This window comes from Hyla sarda, chromosome 10 (assembly GCF_029499605.1).
Source record: "Hyla sarda isolate aHylSar1 chromosome 10, aHylSar1.hap1, whole genome shotgun sequence".
Classification (NCBI taxonomy): Eukaryota; Metazoa; Chordata; class Amphibia; order Anura; family Hylidae; genus Hyla; species Hyla sarda.
The window spans coordinates 47271575-47297467 of record NC_079198.1 but is presented as its reverse complement, the minus strand read 5'-3'; the positions used below and the strand labels follow the sequence as shown (position 1 = coordinate 47297467).

At 44.0% G+C, this 25893-nt stretch overlaps 1 protein-coding gene across 20 annotated transcripts in view; it reads left to right on the top strand.

The window, feature by feature from the left end:
* PHLDB1 (pleckstrin homology like domain family B member 1) overlaps positions 1–25893 on the top strand; it is a 727524-nt gene that overhangs the window by 591352 nt on the left and 110279 nt on the right. For all 20 annotated transcript variants that reach the window (XM_056544025.1, XM_056544036.1, XM_056544037.1 and 17 more), the window contains 4 exons: positions 2675–2951; positions 3025–3115; positions 3616–3762; positions 3846–4065. In XM_056544025.1, coding sequence (XP_056400000.1) covers positions 2675–2951; positions 3025–3115; positions 3616–3762; positions 3846–4065 — 735 coding nt within the window. The remainder of the gene's footprint in view (positions 1–2674; positions 2952–3024; positions 3116–3615; positions 3763–3845; positions 4066–25893) is intronic.

The following is a 25893-nucleotide window of genomic DNA, read 5'->3' as shown; positions in this document are numbered from 1 at the left end:
TGGACTCTTGTCTGTCTTTTTTCAACCTTACAAACTATGTAACATGATAAACAGACTGCTATTTCTAATATTTAAGAACTCTAAAAGTGTAATGGTCTGTTCACCATGACGCATAGCAAATATGGTGCTAATATTTAAAAAGGAGCCATAATGTGACCCCTGTTAAATTCTCTGCCAAAGGAAGTGGTCATGGTAAACTCAATAAAAGTGTTAATGAGGGGCCTGGACGCATTTCTGGAGAGTTATAACATTACAGTTTATGAATACTAGATTTATAGGGTCAGAACGTTGATCCAAGCATTTATTCTGGTTGCAATATTTGGAGTTGGAAAGGAATTATTTTCCTCTGGTATCATGCTCACAAGGGTTTTGGCCTTCCTCAGGATCAACACAGTAGAGGATATAGGACACCAAAATAGCTGGTGTGTTGCTACAATGGATAAATTCCCTTAAACACACCAGGACAATGAATCCAAATAAATATTAATCTTTATTAGACATACATGATTAAAACATTAAAACAAGGGACAACAACAAAACAGACAAAGCATGGCTGCTACATAAGTGGGTAAATTAAAAAAGTAAAAAAAAATTGTGCAAAGAGTAAATACTGTATTAATGTGACTTGTGCAATCTATAAGGCTGCACAAGTCACTTTAATACAGTATTTACTCTTTGCAAAAAAAATTTTTTGCACTTTTTTCATTTACCCACCTATGTAGCAGCCATGATTTGTCTGTTTTGTTGCTGTCCCTTGTTTTAATGTTTTTAATCATGTATGTCTGATAAAGATTAATATTTATTTGGATGTATTGTCCTGGTGTGTTTATGGGAATTTGACAGTAGGGATATACGGTAGGTTAAACTTGATGGTCTTTATTCAACCTTATGATCTATGGATCTGTATGTCTTTTTAGCCGATTACATGAACATAGAGAAGCTGTTCCTGTCTGAAATGACAGGTAGCCAAGAAGTTTGTTGTGTGTTGTCACTACCTATATATAATGGTGGCTGTGTTTTTAATGGAATGCAGGAATTGCACATGGTGTCACATACATTTTTAGAATTTCATCTTTTATTATTGTTGAGTTACTGTTTGAATGCTTTTATATATATTGTAACCCCTGATTGTAGCCTACCACATGTACCATTGAGGACTGTCCCCTGCTGTTATTTTGAACATAACGATACTATTACATCACATGTGGTTACTCCTGGAGACTATCCTTGGGTCCTTTGTGTTTTATAATTGTGTTGGTAATTTTCTCGCAGAATTATAGTTCTAGATTTTCATAGTCCAAAAGCAAAGGTTCACTTTTGGTCAAAACTTTCTTACATACTTAGAGGATAACAGTTTTTGCTAATATCATGTTACTGTTTGCTAACAGGAACTATTCAGGTAATAGGTAACATCACCCATGTGGAAATTGAACCTAGCTCTGTTAACAGTAGTATTCTAAATATTGGTAGATAATTGGGACTTACTCTCAGCCATAATTGCAGTCCCTCTGGTGTCCCCCTTTGAATTGGGCCTGCCTCATTTTGACAGACCTCAGCAGAGCAGGTGGAATGAAAGGTTCATTAGCTGCTCTCCCCTATTACGCACAGTGTTCCAAATTATAAAGGGAGTTTGAGATTGTAAGTGGTCAGGATTTTTATCCTGTTTTTTTGTATGATTTTTCTGTAAACTGTTTATAAATGGTTTGTGGCCTAAATATGGCTTGACCCTTCTAAATTTATGCAGTTGTACAGTTTGCACATTTTTTTCATACACATTTGTGAATCTTTGCTTTAAAAGGGACTATTTATAAATGCATTATGGGCAATATTCTGCAGATGGCTTCTGTTTTAACCCCTTAGTGGCAAAAACCAATTTGGACCTTAATGCCCAAACCGTTCTTAAATGGTTTTATTTGTTTTGTTTTTTTTAATGGAGAATGTATGCATTTTTAATTTTAGGGTGAAGTATTTTTATTATTTTATTAAACATTATAATTTAACTGTAGGTCAGCGTATTATGCCTGTCAGCATTATGCTAATAGGTAACGATTACAGCCGTTCCTCCAGTCCTTTTTACCTTTCTTGACTTTGTAAGGCCCCCAGCTGCTGTGGAAACCAGTTTCACAGTAAACAGAGTCCAACAGTGGACACGATTTGACCATGACATGTAACACATTAAGCTGCTAGGAATGGAGGTTTCTAAACTTCAGCCAATCAGCGCAGGGGCCGCCTGTCATGCTGACAGCCAAGCTTCAGAAATCCCACCCCGGGCCCCATTCTGGTTTCTGGCCTAAAAAGTTGTCAGACTATCCAAAAGCCTCGTTCACACTGAGGAATTTCAGCTGTGGTCAATTATGCTGCTAAAATTGATCTGCACAAAGCAAGAACATGTTCATTCTTTGTGCTGTAGTCCGCGAGCTCTTCCCTGCAAGCGGAGATTCAGTTTGCATTACTCAATGTGAACATACTTAGTTACCACTGTAAAAACATAAATGGGTGTTCACCAAGGGGTTAAAAAAGACTTTCAGATTCCTTTTCACCCACCATTCCAAAACCTTTACTGGCTGTGCTGTATACTATTTCTATGAAAAACTGTATGCATGGAATATATAGGGACATTATGGATGTATTTCCACTTGCTTTTGGTGTTTTACGTTGATCCAATTCATTGCAGGGCAGCAAGTGATAGATGAGCAGCGCAAACGACTTGCTGAGTTGAAACAGAAAGCTGTTGTTGAGGCTCAATCACAATGGCAGGCTCTTCATGGAGGGTCATCTCAAAGCTACCTTCCAATCATGCACCACTCTATCCTGCACCATCAGAGACCTCTGCACTCTCGAGAAGATGATCCCTCACATGGATATGACACATTGAGCTTGGAGAGTTCTGATAGTCTGGATACCAGTGTCTCCACAGGGAATTCAGCCTGCTCACCTGATAACATGTCAAGGTGGGTTGTAACTACTTTAACGGGTTACTTGTTTTATCCATATATTGTCTCACGCTTTTATTTATTCCTATAGTGCCAGTGGACTAGACATGCTGAAAATTGAGGAAATGGAGAGGCTGCTTCTAGAGGCTCATGCAGAGAGGGCAAGACTTGTAGAATCCAGGGTGAGCTACTTCTCTGTTTTGATAAGTTGTGTCTTTCAACTCAACTTTTTTGTGGCAGAGTGCATTTCATAAGTAGTCGGATTATATTTTTGCAGTGGCTCTAACGCTGGGTTAACATCTGTTATTGGCTTCTCTGCCTGATTTCGATTTCTGTTCTATCTGGCATCAGAGAAATGGAAAAAAACAGATATGTTTAAATCCCCATTGATTTCAATGGGTGTTTTGTTAGTTGGTATCTTTTATGTCGATTCTAGTAAAACATTTTTTGAACGACCATGTTTTTCACTTTTTCTATTTAATAAAACGGACAACAAACAAAAATTAAACATCCATTACATTTTTTTACATTGTAGTCTTTGATGATGGACGTAAACGGAGGAGTGTTCTATTTGTTTCGGTTTTGTCATTCGTTTTTTAGGATCCTTTTTTATTTAGACTCATTTAAATGGATGACAAAATGCAAATGTGAACCTAGTCTAACAATAATCATTGATTTGCAGGAGCGAGAAGTTGAGGCACGCAAAAGAGCACTGGAAGATGAAAGAAGGAGAAGAAAAGAATTGGAAAAACGTCTGCAGGATGAGACTTCTCATAGGCAGAGACTGGTTGAAAAAGAGGTCAAAATGAGAGAAAAACATTTCTCACAGGTTAGACTTAGTCCGTCTGTACTTAAAATTTTGTGTCTATATCCAGTGCCTTACTATCTTCATTTTCTGAATTTACTTCAAAGGCCCGACCTCTCACCCGTTACCTCCCTATTCGAAAAGAAGATTTTGACCTGCGCACTCACATTGAGTCTTCAGGCCATGTAGTTGATGCCTGTTCTCATATTATTTTGACTGAAAAAATGTGTCGCGGATTTCTGACCAAAATGGGTGGCAAGATCAAGTCTTGGAAAAAGCGCTGGTTTGTGTTTGACCGCTTAAAACGCACTCTGTCCTATTATGTTGGTAAGTGGCCTCTTATATGTAAAATTGACAACTATAATAATACATTTTCAAGAAATCATATATGTTTATAATAATAACCAAGTTTGATGGGACTTTTAAGGTGTATTTACATTTGTGACAACCAAGATTATTTGCCTGATCTGAACACAAGCATAGAAATCAGGAGCACCAGTCAGTTCAATAAAGGCGTGCATGCCGCGAATGTTGCGAAATTTTCAGAAAATATGGAAGAAAAGTTTTTAGGATTCCTTATTTTGATGGCCAGATCTGTGCCCTTTTTTTAGCTGTACATGTGCAATTTCTGAGCTGGACATTGATGGAAAATTGTGTACTTGTGCACCTGTCTGTAATCCAAAGTCACATAGAGAAACAAACAGGGGCAGAAAAACTAATCACGATCATGCACTGCTCCTCCAAACACACTGAATGAGCCCCTACAAAACAACAATATACATCAGTTGGTCCATGTGGATGCTAACGTTCATAGAAAAGTAGTAGACTTCATACATCAAACTTGAAAGATAATGGAAAAATCACTGAAGCTCAGCAGTATGCCCCTGCACCCAGAGCATCAGCTCCCCACGTGGGATCTATGTCCTGTTTGTTCTTAAGTACAATGGAACAATAAAAGTTTGAACTACTGCTATTGAAACCATGTGGTAAATGCAACCTTTTTTAATTAATAACATCAACTCTTTCAAGTTTGTCACATAAAGAAACATTGCATTCATTGGGAAATTAATAACATCAACTCTGTTTAAAAGGCCTTTGGGAAAAAAGACTGAAGTACCATACATTTAGTTTTTTTATGCCATAAATCTTATGCATTTATCATAGCATTTTTTACAAGTGTTTTTTGTCGTGTTTTCAATTTGTCACATTTGTAACATACATTTTCCTAATCATATGGTGAAGTTTTCATTAAAAACTGTTTATTCAATGCTACAAAAACATTTATTGATCAGCCCTCCTTCCCCAACAACAAAACAAAAATAACAAAATGGCATCAATAAAAACTTTTTTGGGGGGAAGTGTGTATAAGCAAAACATATGAGCCCCGCGAACCAATATTTGACCCCAATTTCAGGGTGACCTCGGCTCACAAACATTTCACAGTTAGGCTCACGCTAACCGAGAAATGCGCAAAATTAATAACATAAGTGATGAGGAACACATGGTGTTTTGGTGCCCAGAGGAACCAGGAAAACAGGGGAAGTAATATGACCTTAGGTTGAATAGCTTTAATTGCAACTATCACATGATAACTAAACTAATAGGTGAGTAACTGTATATGTAGACCTGTATGTCAGCTAGGCTTAAATAGGAATAAGAAACACTGAGGTCTAAAAGTTAGCTTTTATTGGTACACATTAAAATAGGAACATGATCAAAAATAAGGTAAAAGTTAAAAAGATATCACAAGATTCAGTTATAATCCAACACAACAGGCCCCAGATAGTGGACCATACACAACTGCTCCTATATACTGACCCTGCTGGGGCCGTAAAGATCCCCTGCCTATTAATGCAGAGGCGCCTTCCTAGAGAATGCCACCTGCATCCAGAACCTCCTACCTCACCCTAAGGAAGAGGAAGGGCGCCAGATGCAATACAGGTATAGAGACCGTAATTGGTTAAATTGCTGGTTGGTATAACCTCCAATTGCACATAGTTACATAGTTAGTACGGTTGAAAAAAGACATACGTCCATCAAGTTCAACCAGCAAATTGAAGGGTAGGGGTGTGGCGCGATATTGGGGAAGGGATGGGATTTTATATTTCTTCATAAGCATTAATGTTATTTTGTTCCAGAAATGTAGGTAATCCTGTTTTAAAGCTGTTCATTTTTCCTGCTGTGACCAGTTCCTGAGGTAGACTGTTCCATAAGTTCACAGTTCTCATGGTAAAGAAGGCATGGCGCCCCTTGAGACTAAGCTTTTTCTTCTCCAGACGGAGGGAGTGCCCCCTCGTGCTTTGGGGGGGTTTAACCTGGAATAGTTTTTCTCCATATTTTTTGTATGGGCCATTAATATACTTATATACATTTATCATATCCCCCCTTAGACGTCTCTTCTCAAGACTAAACAATTGTAACTCCTTTAATCGCTCCTCATAGCTAAGATGTTCCATGCCCCATATTAGTTTAGTCGCGCGTCTCTGCACCCTCTCCAGCTCCACAGTGTCCCTTTTATGGACTGGTGCCCAAAACTGAACAGCATATTCCAGGTGAGGCTGTACCAATGCTTTATAAAGGGGGAGTATTATGTCCCTGTCCCCTGAGTCCATACCTCTTTTTATACATGACAATATCCTGCCGGCCTTGGAAGCAGCAGCCTGATATTGCATGCTATTCTGTAGTCTGTGATCTACAAGTACACCCAGATCGTTCTCTACCAGTGACTCTGCCAGTTTAATCCCCCCTAAGAGATACGACGCATGCTGGTTATTAGTACCCAGATGCATAACTTTACATCTATCCCCATTGAACCTCATTTGCCAAGTGGATGCCCAGACACTTAGTCTACCCAAGTCATCTTGTAACCTATACACATCCTCTATAAACTGTACCATGCTTGGTGTCATCTGCAAAGATAGAAACAGAGCTGTTAATGCCATCCACATACAGTGAGTTATAGAATATGCAAACACATGTATACACTTAGTACAGTGATTACAAGACAATGCCAGTAAGTAAGCAAATCCAACGCGTTCCGTTGTGTCAAATAGTCATGCGGCTCCTCAGGGACTAGATCAGAGGGAACAGGAATATACTGTGAAATCCCATCCCTTAACTCTCAGAACAAGAAATGTCAAGTTATAAGACAGGGAAGTTCTGATAGGTATCAGATATTTTCAGATGATGAGACCCTAGGCGCATGTTTATGTATTAGGTGGTCCTCACATAGTCCAATAGTAGACAGGCTGTGTGCTGTATTCCTCTAACAATGAGCTCTGATTCACCCAATTGTTGTACGAGTGGGTAGCGTCTGCTGCAGTGAGGATCCTGATGTTTACCTTCTGTCAAAGAAGGAATATTTGATTAGGGTATGTTCTACCAGGGTCTCCAGGATACAAGATAGCCTTAATGCCTGTCCATATAGGGTAAGGGAGCCCTCTGTATGTATAGCTGAGGTGGCTACAGTGAGTGTCCTACTTGGTTGGTAGGGTGGCTCCCGACTGGCATGCTATCTGGGGCCTGTTATGTTGGATTATAACGGAATCTTGTGATATCTTTTTATCTTTTACCTTATTTTTGGTCATGTTCCTATTTTAATGTATACCAATAAAAGCTAACTTTTAGACCTCTGTGTTTCTTTTTCCTATCACATGATAATCCCAGAATTACAATGATTTACTGATTTATGTGTCAATCAGCTCCCAGGCCCATAGGGGACAGCAAAGGTGGTAGATACTTTTATACAGTTTTAATAGCAAGGCTGACTCAGCGTCTGCCATTCTGGAGAGAGACACAGATAGAGATACAATGTGTGTGAGCAATAGGAGCTCCAAATATACCACATAGGAGCCAGAGAGTGCATAATGTGGTGGTCACCACGTGCTATTTGGCCAGAGAGCCAGCCCCGTACAGGAGATCGTCTGGTGGAAGTACTAGCAGCCGAGTCATCCATCCAAAGTTCTCATTGTCTGCCAGAGGTTGTGTGGTTTCACAGGATAGTATGGCCCTTGTGGACTGGTTGGTTTACTCTCCTGAGGTCTTCTCAGGAGTAAGAGTAGAGTCTGACAATGTGACGGTGAGCCAGTTGTCAGTGGATTACTCCCCGTCTACAGTTACATAGCATGGGGGAAATGTCCATCCTAGACAGTCTGTTTCCTAATCTCTGTCTTTGCTCTCCCCTTACTGCTACACAGAAGGATAGCACTAGCCACAAGGACGAGTTGTGTGAGGACAGTCAACTTATGGAGTGTGTTGCGAGGTGGAAGCAGTGGCCGGGACTAATGGTGGTAGGTGTGGTGGGGATACTGTAAGGCATCATGTTGACTATGCTAAGGAGGAGCAAGGAGCCCAAGTTTATGCAAAGAGGATGGGTGGGGACGATGAATAATTTGATAATGATGTAGTTTTGGACAGGACATGGGGACCAGTTGAGGAGGAGGTGACCTGTTCAGAGCAGTAGTGTAGTGATAGTGTCAGCGAAGAAGACCTTTCAAATTAACCAGATGTAGGGCTTCTGGTCTGATGAGCTCAGATGATGGCGACGTTGCTGCATCTTCTCCTGTGTGGAAATTCTTTTGTACCTTACCAGATGCAGACAACCTGGTAGTATGCTGTTTCTGCAGCTGTTGCCAGGGTCCTAGTTTAGGAACTAAATCTGTATGTAGGCATATGTACCAGCATCACAAGGCCGTGTGGGACAGTCAAGATGCCCAACATTGTGAGGAAATCCTTGCTGCTGCTGCTGCTGCTACTGATGCTCCTCCAGATTGAACTGTCATCAGTGTTGTATTGTCCTCCTCAATCCTCTGAGTTAGTTACTGGGGAATCTATGTCCTACAGACAACAGTATTTTCCCAGTCACCCTGTTGTAGTATGCCTAAATTCGCAAACGGCCAAGTTGTTGGTGTTGCAGATGCTCCCGTACCATATTGTTGAATCCAAGGCCCTTCAGGCAACTGTGCAGGAAATAATTGAGTTTAGTAGTTTTTATGCTTTTAAACATGCCTTCATTGACCTACAGCGCCAAAAGGGTTGCACATGTTGGACTGGTTGTATCAGTAGCCCAAAGCATTGACAGACTTCCTGATGCAGCAGACAATTTTTGGAGCCAGTGTGACTCACTTAAGGCATTCAGAGACACTTATTGCACGCTCAGGCCTTTTGAAGAGACAACAAGATTTATCAGCAAGGACAACAGTGGAATTAGTCATGTAATGCTACTGATATTCCTTCTGGAGCAAGTGCTATTGGTAATGATGGAGGAGAGATCACATCCGGCTGGCAGCAGTATGGATGTTCTCCTTGAGGAGGAGTTGGATGAGGAAGTGTGACTTGAGGAGGATTAGGAGATGGACTATGCCTAAGTGGTAGGGGATGAGGAATCTACACAAGGTGACACTGATGATGATGATGACGAGGACCATGACCAACCTTGGCAGTATGGGAGGGAGGTGGAACAAGCTGGGCTCTCAGAAACGTTGGCTAGAGTGGGAGAGATTTATCAAAACCTATCCAGAAGAAAAGTTGACCAGTTGCCCATGGCAACCTATTCAGCTTCTTTCATTTTTAGGAGGCCTTTTCAAAAATGTAAGAAGCAATCTGGTTGGTTTCTATGGGCAACTGGTCAACTTTTTCTTTAGTAGTATAGGTGAGTATTGGGGAATTTGGGATCTGTGTAACTATTTATAGTATAATAGGAGGTCCACAGATTTAATAAAACATAGCTTTTATTAAAGATACAATACATTGAACATAAACAATTTATAATAGATAAACAATTATTAAGCGGTTAGCCTGGATATTGGCCCACTTATTCTTGCCTGTAGAGTTGACCCTGCTGGTCAACAGACCCCCTACCTATTAATGCAGGGAGGCCTTCCTACAGAGAGCCAGCCCGCATCTGGATCTTCCTATCTCACCCTATGTCTTAAGGATGGGATAGAGGTAGATATGGGGAATGATGCACTATGGCAGATATCTGTTTGACAATACCTCCAGATATCACCGCGTGAGTCAGATGCATACAACACAAAAATGGTATAAATGTAACATAGACGGATTGGTATAAACAATTAAATTATTAGCATCCAACACGTTTCGTTGTGTATGTTACTCTGCGGCACAATTCATCAGGGAATTCAAGTTAGAGAAGTAGGGGTACACAGTAGATAAGTGCCTCTCTCTCTTCTTCCACATTAGTGTAAAGCTAGGTGTACAGCACGGAGGTATAGGATGTGTTTCAAGATTCTCCTATCATGAGGAGGAATCATATGTATATGTTCATCACTTTATGCAGGTAGTCCATAGAGATATAGATATATCTGAAATTAGAGTGATGAAATTGCAAGATGTAGGTGTAGATGGTAGAGAAAAAAAAATACTAAATATGACCCCTGGAGGTATATAGGGGGATTTTAGGTGGACTTTTAGCTAAGCTTATAGCTGAGATAACATATACTTGGCATTATATTGTTTAGATAGATGTGCAGGGTACCTGTATACAAAAGGGAAGGTGGTGTGAAAGACGTATATGCTCCTTCACAATGGACCAGTTACTGTGGGGGAATGTGGAGGATTACATACCTAATAAGGATGGTTTTAGTTCCCATACAGATGCCCTGGCAAATGGACTGCCGGTCCTGAGGTCTATGGACAGACAGACTATTGGTTAAAAGAAAGGGCCCATTTAGATTTAATATAGAATGCGAAGTAAAGAAACATAGCCTACCTATGGAGAAATACGGGAGATAGGGCCTCTGGGCTTGCGACAATATGCCAGCCAAGTGGAGGTGAAGCTAAGTAAAATGGGGTTCAGTGAGGATATAAGCAAGATTAGGCAGTATAGATGTCCCCTAGATTAGGCAGCATAGATGTCCCCCAGATTAGGAGCATACTTCAATTCCCTGGTTGGACTTGATGGACATATGTCTTTTTTCAACCATACTAACTATGTAACTACTAACTATGTAACTATGTAACTTGTCCCCCAGAGTAGGCAGCATAGATGTCCCCCAGATTAGGAGCATACTTGTCCCCCAGATTAGGCAGCATAGATGTCCCCCAGATTAGGCAGCATAGATGTCCCCCAGATTAGGATCTTAGTTGTCCCCCAGATTAGGAGCATAGTTGTCCCCCAGATTAGGCAGCATAGATGTCCCCCAGATTAGGCAGCATAGATGTCCCCCAGATTAGGCAGCATAGATGTCCCCCAGATTAGGCAGCATAGTTGTCCCCCAATCAGCACGGGCTGGTCAGAGCCAATCAAAGGGCCGTATGTGGCAAGCGGGCCGTACAATGCCCAGGTCTGCCCCAGAGGGTTTCATAACCAACCACAATAGAGAAAATGAGAGAGCATGGTCAATCTACTCAGACCCATCTGCCATTGGTGGCTGGAAATCCTGGCTGATCCATCCCTGATTCATCTTGACAAACGTCAGTCTCTCCACATTTTTAGTAGACAGACGAGTTCGCCTTGGGGTGACTATGGCCCCGGCCGCACTAAACACCCGCTCTGATGGCACCCTACTGGTCGGGCAGAACAGCTTTTCCAGGGCAAATGCTAGTTGCGGCCATAAATCGAGTTTGGCTGCCCAGAAGTCCAGCGGATGTTCAACATTTGTTGGCAGGGTCATGTCGAGGTAAGCCACCACCTGCTGGTTCAGGTCCTGCTCCACGTCCACCTGCTGCTGATGAGTAGCTTCACTATGCGGCTGAAGGAAGCTACTCATCAGCGACTGTAGACTCAGGCTGCTGCTGATTGAGCTGGTACTGCTCCTGCCGCCCCACCCCAGCAGCCGTGGCAGTGGAAGGTGAGCGCAGAGGGCCCCCCCGAGTCAGACCTGTGAGTGGATGGACCATGTGGCCGATGGGCATTGGCCAACCGACTACGTAGAAGCTCCCTGAAGTAGGTCAGTTTGTCCTCCCTCTCAGTGGGTGTAAAAAAGGCCTCGATTCTGGGCCAGTAGCGAGGATCTAATAAGGTGGAGATCCAGAAGTCATCTCGCTGACGAATTTTGACAATTCGGGGGTCACTACGCAAGCAACTCTGCATGCATCGTGCCATTTGTGACAGTGACTCGCTGGAACTACCTGCCTCCATCTCCACTGCATACTGCCAAGATGTGTCTGGGTCCTCTGTCTCGCCTCCCTCGTAATAACCCTCCAGCTCCTCTGGCTGCTCCTGCTCCTCCTCTCCTGTCCAATGACCAGAAACACGGGCCATCTCATCCACCGTAAACTGTGCTCCGCTCTGCCCCTCATCATCCTCCTCCAGTTCATCATGTAGCCTTCTGATGTAGGCGCAACGTCTCCATTGCCGTGACCAGCCATGTTTTCAATCATTTTTTGGAGTTAATGTAGGAGTGGAATTACGTCGTTCATGGCGTAATTCGAGCGACTAACAAAAAATGTGGCTTCCTCAAAGGGCCTCAGCAAACGGCAGGTGTCACGTATGAGCTGCCACTCGTTCACATTGAAGTTACACAGGGGAGTACTCCTATCTGCTTGTATCATCAAAAAATCTGTGATGGCTTTTCTTTGTTCGTATAGTCTGTCCAACATATGGAGGGTGGAATTCCAACGTGTGGCAACGTCACAAATGAGACTGTGTTGTGGGATACCGTTCTGACGCTGCAGCTCAAGCAAAGTGTGCTTGGCGGTATACAAGTGGCTGAAGTGCATGCACAGTTTCCTTGCCATTGTCAGGACGTCTTGCAAATGGGGTGAAGAGTGGATGAACTTCTTGACAACCAGATTCAACACGTGTGCCATGCAGGGTGAATGGTTCACACTTCCTTGTCGCAGCGCGGCCACAATGTTCTTCCCATTGTCGGTCACCATGGTTCCCATTTCCAGATTTCGTGGAGTAAGCCATACTCGGATTTCTTCGCTAATAAACTTTAGCAGTTCCTCCCCGTGTGACTCAGTTCGCCAAGGCAAACCATGTGAAGGACGGCTTGACACCGCTGTGCCCTACACACGTGGTACGATGAAGGGCCACCGAGATTTGGACATGCAGTGGAGGCCGAGGACACGGGGAGGAGGCGCACACTTTAAAAGAACCAACTGCCTGGGAGCGTGGAGGAGAAAGTGGTGTGACGTGTAAAAGTTGCTGTTGTGGCTGTGCAGGAACAACATTTACCCAGTGGGCCGTAAAGGACCTGTATTGTCCCTGCTCGTAGTTACAGCTCCACACGTCGGCGCTGCCGTGCCCTTTTGAACACACCGACAGGCTCAAGGACTGGCCCACCTTCTCTTGTACAAACTTATGCAGGGCTGGTACTGCCTTCTTCACAAAGAAATGACGGCTTGGGACTCTCCACCTCGGCTCGGCACAAGCCATCAATTCCCTGAAAGCTGCAGAGTCCACCAGTTGGAAAGGGAGGGACTGCAACAACAGCAACTTGGACAGGAGCACATTCAACTTCTGCGCCGTTGGATGAGTGGGCGCATACTGTTGTCTCTTGGACATGGCTTCGCCGATCAATTGTTGGCGGAATGGCTGACTACGAGAGGAAGAAGCAGGAGCGCAAGAAGGAGGGTTTGACACAATGCTCCCTTCGGCTGAGGTGGTGGAGCTTTGGCTGGATGACGGAGGGAGCAGATGGCCACTTGGGGATGCGGCAGGCTGGACCACTACAGCGGAGCCACGGTTATCCCAGGCCGCTTTATGGTGGCGAATCATGTGTTGACGCAGGGCCGTGGTGCCGATGGCCACGCTTCACTTTCTGCCGACAGATTTTGCATGTGACTACGCTAAGGTCCTCCGGATTCTTTATGTAAAACAACCACACCGCCGAGTGGCTGATTTTCCCACCCGCAGTCCGCACTATTTCACTGCTATTGGTGCCGTCTCCAGGAACCCCTGTTCCACTACCTCCCTGAATGGTAGCTTGCCGCGAAGCAGGTGGTATCCCCCTTGTTACGCTGAGCGCTCCGGGTCCCTGCTCCTCCCCGGAGTGCTCGCGGTGTTCCTCTCTCTGCAGCGCCCCGGTCAGACCCGCTGACCGGGAGCACTGCACTGACACTGCCGGCGGGGATGCGATTCGCATAGCGGGACGCGCCCGCTCGCGAATCGCATCCCAAGTCACTCACCTGTCCCGATCCCCGGTTGTCACATCCTTGGCTCGCGCGGCTCTGCTCCTTAGGGTCCACGCGCCAGCTCTCTAAGATTTAAAGGGCCAGTGCACCAATGATTGGTGCCTGGCCCAATCAGTTTAATTAGCTTCCACCTGTGAACTTCCCTATATAACCTCACTTCCCCTTCCCTTCCTTGCCGGATCTTGTTGCCCTTGTGCCTAGTGAAAGCGTTTACAGTGTTTGCCTTACCAGTGTTCCTGACCTCTTGCTATCTCCATGGACTACGAACCTTGCCACCTGCCCCGACCTTCTGCTACGTCTGACCTTGCCTCTGTCTAGTCCTTCTGTCCCACGCCTTCTCAGCAGTCAGTGAGGTTGAGCCGTTGCCGGTGGATACGACCTAGTTGCTACCGCCGCAGCAAGACCATCCTGCTTTGCGGCGGGCTCTGGTGAATACCAGTAGCAGGACATCAATGAAAAACCAAGGTATTCTGGGACACAAATTTCAAACTTTATTGTTTTAGAAAAAAGGACATACATTTAAAAAACATTTAAAAAAAGGGTACAAAATACCAAGATGGTCCTACAGATACACAACCGGAGGTCCATAGAGCAAGGGGTTAATCCCCAAAGAAATACCTATATATACAGATGGCTAAAAGAGCCTACTTTGTAATGACAAAAGTGTCTCAACTAATGGCTACATTCAGTAAGCCACTAGTTGGGACACTTTTGTCATTACAAAGTAGGCTCTTTTATCCATCTGTATATATAGGTATTTCTTTGGGGATTAACCCCTTGCTCTATGGACCTCAGGTTGTGTATCTGTAGGACCATCTTGGTATTTTGTACCCTTTTTTTTTTATGTTTTTTAAATGTATGTCCTTTTTTCTAAAACAAAGTTTGAAATTTGTGTCCCAGAATACCTTGGTTTTTCTTTGATTTCCTAATTTTGCATGGTATGGGAACATACACATAGATGTTGGCATTCTGTATGCAGAATACCAGTAGCAACCTAAAACCGGTCCACCGACACGGTCCACGCCAATCCCTCGCTGACACCGAGGATCCACATGCAGTCTGCCGAATCCTAACACCCCTGGCATGTTTGGCTCCTGGTTTTCCACTACGCCACCACCACGCTAATTGCCAACCGTGCTACCGCCTCATAGACAAAGAGCAAACCTCTTCTCCTGATGATGATGAAGCCCCGGCTTCTGCACCCAGCTCCCAATTGCGATCGGCTTCATCATCATCAAAAGATGTGTGCAAGTCACTGATGTTCTCCTCGTGTTCCACAACAGTGTCTGCCTCAGGACCCTAAACAATTGAAACACCGCCCCCCACGTCACTCTCCGCATCACTACTTGGCCGCCTTGCGGAGCAAGCGACGCATGTCTCCTCACATTCTTGGCTGCCCATTAGCTGCTGACTGCCCTCTATTACATCGTCCTCACTAAATAGTGGAGCTGAACCCAAAGCATGAGATACTTCTTTGGGAGAGGGAACAGCATAGGACAAAGGCAATGGGATTACGGGGACTGCTCCCAGGCCATGCCAACTGAGGGTTGTGTCTGAGGAACCCACCGACTCTTGACTGGGGTTGTCAGATGTCGCTTGTGATGATGGGGATCAGTGTGCAAACCAATTGACGAGGAGAGATGGGTCGACGACACGACCGCTGGGTGTTAACGGGAGCTCAGGCCTATTGCTGCGACTCCTGCTGCCACTCGCCCCAAGTCTGCTGCCAACTCTTCCTGACGTATGTAGGCCTCTGCCCCTTCTCTGTGCACGTCCTGGCACTTCCCTGCCTGACATACTTAGTGCGTTTATGAGGGTATAAATCAGCAGCAGGCGATTACTTACGGCTGTCCTTTCAAAGTATATAGGCCCTAGACAGAATAACAGTTACTAAATAGTACACTCCTTTGTTGTATGTATGCCCTTTGCAATGATGAGCGCACTGGTATGCATATTTCTACGCAGAAAAAACACTTTTTTTTTTTTTTTTTTTTTAATACACCAGCAGGTGTATACTAATGTGTGGAATAGCACTGAATTTAGCACAGACACAGAATAACAGGTGTCACGATTTGGCTGGCTGGAGGTGGATCCTCTGTGCCAGAGAGGGATTGGCGTGGACCGTGTCGGTGGACCGGTTCTAAGTTGCTACTGGTTGCCGCAAAGCGAGATGGTCTTGCAGCGGCGGTAGCAACCAGGTCGTATCCACCGGCAACGGCTCAACCTCTCTGACTGCTGAGATAAGCGCGGTACAAGGGAGTAGACAAAGCAAGGTCGGACGTAGCAGAAGGTCAGGGCAGGCAGCAAGGATCGTAGTCAGGGGCAACGGCAGGAGGTCTGGAACACAGGCTAGGAACACGCAAGGAAACGCTTTCACTGGCACAATGGCAACAAGATCCGGCAAGGGAGTGCAGGGGAAGTGAGGTATTAATAGGGAGTGCACAGATGAAGGTACTGATTAAAACCCATGCGCCAATCAGTGGCGCACCGGCCCTTTTAAATCGCAAAGACCCGGCGCGCACGTGCCCTAGGGAGCGGGGCCGCGCGCGCCGGGACAGCACAGACGGGGAACGAGTCTGGTAAGCGGGTCGGGATGTGCATCGCGAGCGGGCGCGTCCCGCATCGCGAATCGCATCCCGGCTGGGAACATTATCGCAGCGCACCCGGTCAGCAGGTCTGACCGGGGCGCTGCGAATGGGAGAACGCTGTGAGCGCTCCGGGGAGGAGCGGGGACCCGGAGCGCTCGGCGTAACAACAGGTAGTAAATAGTACACTACTTGGTTCTATGTGTGTCCTTTGCAATGATGAGCGCACTGTTAAGCGTATTTATACGCAGAAAAAAACTTTTTTTTTTTGTTGTATACACCAGCCGGTGTATACTAATGTGTGGAATAGCACTGAATTTAGCACAGAGACAGAAATACAGGTACTAAATAGTACACTACTTGGTTGTATGTATGTCTTTTGCAATGATGAGCGCACTGTTAAGCGTATTTGTACGCAGGAAAAACTTTTTTTTTCTTTCATACACCGGAAGGTGTATAATGTGTGGTATAACACTTAATTTAGCACAGAGACAGAAAAAAAGGTAGTATATGGTACGCTATTTGCTTGTATGTAGGCCCTTTGCAATGATAAAGCCACTGAAAAAGCGTATTTGTACTCTAGAAAACTTTTTTTTTTTTCCTTAATACACCGGTAGGTGTATAACGTGTGGTATAACACTGAATTTAGCACAGAGACAGGTGAAATATGGTAAAAAAGGCACTAAAGTCCACACTAATATGACTTATTTCTGAACAGCAGCAGGACCCAACTGGGCAGCACCACAGAATTTTTTTTTTTTTACAGGGATTAAACCCTAAATTGCACTGTCACACAATTATGAGAATCAGATTTGTGGAGCAACAGAAAAAACTCAATTGAGCTGAAAAAAGAGGAGATTTAGATGCTCCATACAGGTAAAACAGCTGTGAGATCTATGACGCAGGTGACTGCTATGCAGCACCTCTATGCCTGCTATATTGAGTAACAAGAATACGAGGTTTTGCTAGAATCGTTTTCGGTCAGAACTGCAGCAACACTGTGCCCTGTATCTTTCCCTAATGCTGATGTCACCGCTACTCATAGCGGTCGGATGCTGTATAAGCGCCGTTGTATGCGATCAGCACACAGACGGTCAGTCACTTCCTTTCCCTATCTCGTGTGGAGAAGATATGACCAGAGGAAAGATGGCCGCCGATTATATAGGGCTGTGACACCACAGGGGTCAGTGAACACTGAAAGGCTGCATCTGACATGTGATTCAGGGTCAGCCCGCCTACCTTGATTCCCGCGCCAGCTTCCCGCCCTCCCATGGTGCCTTGCCCCATGTACTGACATGTGGAGCCGCCATCTTAGGTCTTAAACAGCCTAGAACGCAGGAAAATGGAGTTTAATAAAGCAGTTCGTGCGATCGAATCGCGACGAAGTTCGCATTCGATCAGAATCAAATTTTTCCTGAAATTCGTAATGAATTCAGGTTTGTCAGATTCGATTCGCTCATCTCTAGCCATAACATTCTTATTTTTCGTTTATTTTTTTGGGCTTTTTTTTTTTGCGGGACAAGCTATACCTTTCACTGGTACCATTTATGTGATACATGCTTACTATTATTATTGGAGGCAAGATGACCAGAAGTATCAATTCTGGTGTGCTTTTCTAAAACCTTTTTTTTTTTTTTTTTTTTCGCTGATCACTGTTATACTTTACTGCAGTACGTCTATACTGCAGTAAAATGCAAATGTCAGTGTAAGGCTGGGTTCACACTACGTTTTCTCCCATACAGGAGCGCATACGGCAGGGGGGAGCTAAAACCTCGCGCTCCCGTATGCCTTCGTATGCGCTCCCGTATGTCATTCATTTCAATGAGCCGGCCGGAGTGAAACGTTTGGTCCGGTCGGCTCATTTTTGCGCCGTATGCGCTTTTACGACCGGACCTCAAACCGTGGTTGACCACAGTTTTAGGTCCGGTTGTAAAAGCGCATACGACGCAAAAATGAGCCGACCGGACCGAACGTTTCACTCCGGCCAGCTCATTTAAATGAATGACATACGGGAACGCATACAAAGGCATACGGGAGCGCGAGGTTTTAGCTCCCCCCTGCCGTATGCGCTCCCGTATGGGAGAAAACGTAGTGTGAACCCACCCTCACACTGACATTCATTCAGCCTGAGGCTGATCCTGACAACCTCGGAGGGCATAGTAATAGCCTCTGGTTGCCATGGAAATTCTGCGATTGCATTGTGGGATATTCGATCGCATTGCGGGATATCCTCGCCCTGTCAGACCTGTAGTTGCAGCAGTCTCACTGACCGTGGCATTTCCAGGGTTAACTGTCAGGATCTTAGCTTTCCTCCTCGGGACCTTGGCTGCGTATGACAACCAAATCCAGCTGAAATCAACTGTTGGCAGAAAATTATACAGATCTCTAAATTACTTAAGCCTGTACTGCTGGTGATTCTAGACACGTTTCAGGGAACCAGGTCCCCCTTTTTCAATAGCTAGAAAAAAAGTCAATATGCAGCTATTGAAAAAGGGGACTTTGTTCCCCGAAACCCAACTAGCATCACCAGCAGTACATTCTCATGTACCCCAACTCGAGCCGAGCTAAATAACTACAGCACGTTTGGAAATATTGACTTATTATATCCAAATTGGAGCGCGTGCTCCTCGTGGATACCTGCTCTGCACATCCCACATGCTGAGACCCAGCTTGAGCCAGCAGAACGAGTTTATATCACAGATGATCCACTAACCAGGAGCGGGTAAGAGGTGCATAGTACCAGCCCCACACAGTATCCCACTTGTGACTTGTTTATAACATCAGCCCTGTGCCATTAGGGCCAATCAAGTAAAGTGGGACAGGATTAAGGGACCTACAACGCTGCTTAGCGCTTTGTCTATATACTGTACCTGTGATAAAGGGATCTACAGTGCTGTTAAGCGCTTTTACTACATACTGTACCTGTGATTTTTATATATTGTATCAACCCCATGCCATCTGGGCCATATACGTGAAATAGAATAAGACATTGGTATCTACATGTGTAACAGAGAGTGTGATCAATGTGGCACATAGTGTCCCAACGGCCCGCCGCTGCCCGAGCCATAAAGAACTTCCAGTGGTACAAATTATCTGTATCTACAGAGCTATTCATCTCACAAGTTACAGCGAAACGGATATATAAATTGTGCTCGTTGGGGATCATATCATAGGTTTTATATGTTTATAATATACATTTTATAACTTTGGATTCAACCATCCATTCTCTATTTTATTTTCACTGTATTTTGTGTGTCGTAATAGCAGTCCGGTCATGCTGGAGGATGTTGCATGCAGCAGAACGTTCTCCACAGTGTCTCCAGACTCTGTCACGTATGTCACATGTGCTCAGTGTGAACCTGCTTTCATCTGTGAAGAGCACCTGGCGAATTTGCCAATCTTTGTGTTCTCTGGCAAATGCCAAATGTCCTACACGGTGTTGGGCTGTAAACACAGCCCCCACCTGTGGACGTCGGGCCCTCATTCCACCCTCATGGAGTCTGTTCCTGACTGTTTGATTGGACACATGCACATTTGTGGCCTGCTGGAAGTCATTTTGCAGGGCTCTGGAAGTGCTCCTCCTGCTCCTACTTGCACAAAGACAGAGGTAGCGATCCTGCTGCTGGGTTGTTGCCCTCCTACGGCCTCCTCCCCGTCTCCTGATGTACTGGCCTGTCTCCTGGTAGCACCTCCATGCTCTGGACGCTATGCTGACAGACACAGCAAACCTTCTTGCCACAGCTCGCATTGATGTGCCATCCTGGATGAGCTGCACTACCTTAGCCACTTGTGTGGGTTGTAGACTCCGTCTCATGCTACCACTAGAGTGAAAGCACCGCCAGCATTCAAAAGGGGACAAAACATAAGCCAGGAAGCATAGGAACTGAGAAGTGGTCTGTGGTCACCACCTGAAGAACCACTCCTTTATTGGGGGTGTCTTGCTAGTTGCCTATAATTTCCACCTGTTGTCTGTTCCATTTGCATAACAGCATGTGAAACTGATTGTCAATCAGTATTGCTTCATCAGTGGACAGTGTGATTTCACAGAAGTGTGATTGACTTGGAGTTACATTGTGTTATTTAAGTGTTCCCTTAATTTTTTTGAGCAGTGTATAATGTTAATGTTATTTAACCCCTTAACGACCAGAGACGTAAATGTACGTCCTAGCTTGGCGGTACTTCACGCACCATGATGTACATTGTCGTCCTGTGTATGACTGCGAGCATCGGAGCGGTGCTCGTGTCATACACGGCAGGTTCCGGCTGCTATCAGCAGTCTGTGACCCGCCCGTAATGGCTGACATCCTTGATCCCACAGATGTCAGCCATTAGCCCCTCAGATGCCGTGATTAGTACAGATCACGGCATCTGCAGCAATGCGCAGGTTAAAATAGATAATCTGGTCGCCCGCGGCGATCCGCTCATCTGTAATGGCGGACGGAGATCCCCTCACCTGCCTCCGTCCATCTCCCAGCATCTCCTGCTCTGGTCTGACCAGAGCAGAAGATAGCCGATAATAGTGATCAGTGCTATGTCCTTTGCATAGCACTGAACATTATTAGCAATCAAATGATTGCTATAGATAGTCCCCTATGGGGACATAAAGTGTTGAAAAATGTAAAAATCAAAAGTAAAATAAAAGTGAAAAATTCCCTCCCCTGATAAAAATGAAAATAGTCAGTTTTTCCCATTTTACCCCCAAAAAGTGTAAAAATGTTTTTTTATAAACAAATTTGGTATCGCTGCATGCGTAAATGTCCAATCTATCAAAATATAATGTTAATGTAAAAAAGTCCAAAAATGCTGCTTTTTTGTCACATTTTATTCCCCAAAAATTTATAAAATTATCTAAAAGTTTTATATATGCAAATGTGGTATCACAGGGAGCAGTGTTGAGCTTTTCTGTGTCCCAGCTGCAGTCTGAGATTTAGAACTCCAGCATGAGTCTGAAATCTATAAAAAAGAGGATGGGTAGGGAGACCCCCAGTGGTCATTTTTTCAAGGTGGAAAATTAAATAGAAAAAAGCATATTTTTAATAGCATGTTATTGGAAAGTTATTCTGCATACATTAATCTATAGTATATCAAAAAAAATTTAGATGAAAGGTCCCCTTTGAGATGTATTCTATCTGTAAATTTTTTCACCCTATAGGCTTAGTTATATTGCAGTAGCTATGGTTCAACTCAAGCCTGTTTTTTTGTTTTTATGCCTTGGGGGTCTGCTCAGACACAGTTTTTTGTGTTTGGGCAGTTTTTGTGTAATTCTTCCTGTGCTTGGGAGAGTTAAGTTTCTCATCCTATTGCAGCTCGGGTGTGGCTTTAAAACCCTAGTTCTTCTGCACTCTGGTGGCTGGTGATTGAAATACTTTGACTATGTTTTATCATGCACCTTAGATATAGTGCTACTCTATCCATGTCTGCTTAATCATGCATTGTATTTATATTGTGATATTTCTGAGTTTTTAACCATGGATAAAGGGGTATTCCGGGCAAAAACATCTTATCCCTTATCGAAAGGATAGGGAATAAGATGTCTGATCGCGGGGTGCCCACCACTGGGACCCCCCGCGATCTCCCTGCAGCAGCCCGCATTCTATGCGTAGCTGCGTCTGCAGTTTCAGAAACCGCCGGGTTTCAGAGACGGAGATGTGACGTCACGCCACACCCCCTCCATTCATGTCTATGGGAGGGGGCGTTTCAGCCATTACGCCCCCCCCTCCCATAGAAATGAATGGAGGGGGCGTAGCGTGATATCACATCCTCGTCTCGGAAGCCTGTGGTTTCCGAAACTGCAGACGCAGCTACGCATAGAATGCGGGCTGCTGCAGGGAGATGGCGGGGGTCCTTTCGATAGGGATAAGATGTTTTGGACCGGAATACCCCTTTAATCTTCTTGTTTATTGTAGATTTTAATCTGAAGTACAATTGTCTGTTTTTAGGATTATTGTTCTGCTTGTGCCTTGTTTCTTAATCTGTGTTCACACTGTGAGTTTGAATATATCCTGTCTTGTATCCTGACCTGTGTTCCTTCACGTTGTAAAGTTTGGTTTTGTGGAGTCTGTTCAGATTCATCCGTTTCTCAGTCTAGTGTTCTGTGTAATATATTTGTTTCCTTCTAGGCCAGTATCCTGATCACACGGTTGAGTGTGCCTGCTGGCTAGAAGTCTATCTGGAGTTAGTATTGTTGTTACACCATGATTGGAGTGGGGAGTCTAGTTTGTTCTTTGTATGTTTCCAGTGTGAATAGTATTCTATGTTCCTGATCAGTTTAGTGTTTAACATTCAGTTCTTCTGTTCATCCCCTGCATTTCCTAGTTTCTGCTGTTTACTAATTCTATACCTTGTCTAGTTCATGTATTCATATTTGCCATTTATCTTCAGTCCGGTTTCTGAACTGTTTGTTAGTACACTATATTCTGCCCTGTTTGCCTGTATATTATCTGTCTTGTATATCTGCTTGTTTGGTAGTTTTCCCGAACTGTTTTTGGCCTGTGACTGACTATGTATATTATTATTTGTTTTACTCCCTCTGCACTTTAGCTCAGGTAGGGACCGGCACCATGGTTGTCGAACCACCGGGAAGGCCGGATGGGCAAGTAGGCAGGGAGAGGGTTTATTAGGGACAGCTTAGGGCTCACTCTCCCTGCTCCCCCAGTCGTTCATGAAAGCCGCATTGCTCTAGAGATAAGAGTAAGCCTTGCAATGTGTTATTGCCACCACCACAAGTAATAAGGCTGTTAAAAGGTAGCTCCCACCATCCTTTTTTTTTTTTTCTTCTGTCCCCGCCTATTGCCCATCTCTCCCTAACCCCCTCCCTGCTTTAATTATTTTTTTTTTACTATATAAAAAATGCCTTTTTGTCTGCCTGGTAGTGTGCTCACTAGCAGGTAGACTTCCCCAGCAGGCAGACTTCCCCAGCACTTCCACCCTTGGTTCATATACAGAGGGTGCCTCCAGCTGTTTCATCGCTAAAACTCCCAGCTTTGCCATACATCTATTGGCTGTCAGGGCATGCTGGGAGTTGTGGTGAAACAGCAGGAGGCACCCTGTGCAGCCCCCGAGAGAGACAATAAATTTGTTATGGCCGCGGCGCTAATCATACCTACCCAACATAACCCCACCCCCCGGGCGGCCGCCCCCGCAGAAAACAATAAATTTGCTATGGCCGCGGCGCTAACAACCACTTCCCCGATCCCGATATACCCTAGTGCTGCTTCGAGCAGCAGCAGCGCCACGTATATGCCGAGAGGCGGGTGAGGCCAGGGAGCCAATGCGCTCTCATTGCTCGCTTCCGCCTGTCTGATTGACAGGCAGCGAGCGAGCACAGGCTGAATGAATAAGGACCGATGCCCGGCTGGCATCGGTCCAAATTCATGCGTGATGTCACGCCAGCCTGCAGACGTCCACTAGGAGGGAGACCCCTAGTGGCCGGTTTTCAAAATAAACTAAACTAATGGAAAAAAATAATAATAGATCTATATTAGAGATATGTTGTAGTACATGAGTACTACAACACATCAAAAAAAATGGTTTGGTGACAGTGCCCATTTAAGCCTAGATTTGTGAAAGGGACAAGTGGCCACTTTTAAACACTGCCGTGGAAGCCTATGTGTGATTGCTTTGACTATATATATATATATATATATATATATATATATATATATATATGTATATATATATTGACAGACACAGTAGAATGGGACCCTTCAAGCAGTCTTTTTAGCAAGCAATATATACACACACAGTAGAATGGGACAGTCTTATTAGCAAGCAATATGTACACACACAGTAGAATGGGACAGTCTTATTAGCAAGCAAGCAACCAAAACAGGGAGGTTATTATTGTAATAATTCACATACAGCAATAAATTCTGCTTCCAGTATAACAAGAACTTAAATGTCCTTTACATAAACATAAACTTCTGAGCTTCTCACCCAAAACTTGGCAGGCTCAATCCCATCAGTATCAAACAAAACAGACATAAAATGGTTGTTTCAGAGCAACTCCTTTATACTGCTCACTGGAAGTGCTCACACACCTGTGAGATCAGGTTCAGGACTGCAACACACATACACCAGAACTAGAGTATTGGAGAGACTTTATGACCAGAACCTTTAGTCACTCCCAAAACCCGGACCCAAACTCCAGTCTTGTATAACTGAGGCAAGAAGCCTCAGTGCTACGTACCTCTTATCTACCATTTTACCATCTGCCTGCTTACACGATATCCATAGGGTGGTGTGGTATCCTATGGTATAGCTTGATGGTGTATATATATATATATATATATATATATATATATAAGCAAAATCACCGGTAGTTGCAGTATCTTGTAATACCTTTTTTATTGGACTAACAAGATTTTGTAGAGACAAGCTTTCGGGATTCCTCCCTGTATCAAGTCATAATGCTTATGACTTGATAAAGGGAGGGATCCCGAAATCTTGTCTACAAAATCAATTAAATAAATAAAAATGAATAAAATATACCAATAAAAAAGGTATTACTGCAACTACCGATGATTTTGCTTTTTGCATCACTGGACTAATACGGCTACTCCTAACTACTATATATCTATATCTATATATATATATATATATATATATTCCTGAGGGATGGACACTACCATACTGGTCATGATTTACCACAGATATCTGGTCTGTTTATTCAAGACTCCAGTGTAAATCAGTAAGAACCACTCACTATACATAGAATATAGCTGATAGCACAGATAAAGGTTACTAATAACCCTTATACAATATATTATACTTACTTACAATATATTAGTCAGAAGAGAAGTTCCTACCTCATAGATACATGGGAAATTTAGTATCCAAGAATATTAGAAACGAACTGACAAGAAATATACATTCCCACATACTTACTAACCACTTTTAGTAACTTGGGAAATATTTGGTGCAATTCTGTACAAAATTTGCTTCTATACCATCTATCTGAAATTGTCTAAACATTCTGAGGAGTGGGTAGAGCTTCACCTGAGGGGACATCTTTGAGCATCACCAGTACATCACCTGAAGCTGTAATTGCATGCACAATAATGCTAGGGCTGCAACTAACAATTATTTGTAAAATCGATTAGTTGGCTGATTATTGATTTGATTAATCAACTAATTGGATAAATATGCACGATAACAAAAAAGGAAGCTTTCTTTACAAGAACATGTACACTAACCTTTAGAAAACAAGTGGAGAAGTCTCATGATTACAAAATCTTCCCATTGCAGTGTAAAAAAAAGATAGCATGTCCTCATGCACAGTTTTTAATCTGCTGTTGTTTTTACTATCCTCAATAGGGCAATAATTAAGCACTAGTAGTTTGGTTGCGAGAACAGAGAGAATTCTGAGCTGAGTAGTAGTGAAGAGGTCACATGTGCCTGACAGAATGCAAAGTGAAGAAGGGCTGCAAAACAGTGGTGAGTCATGGGAGTCAGTAGTGGCGTTAATAGT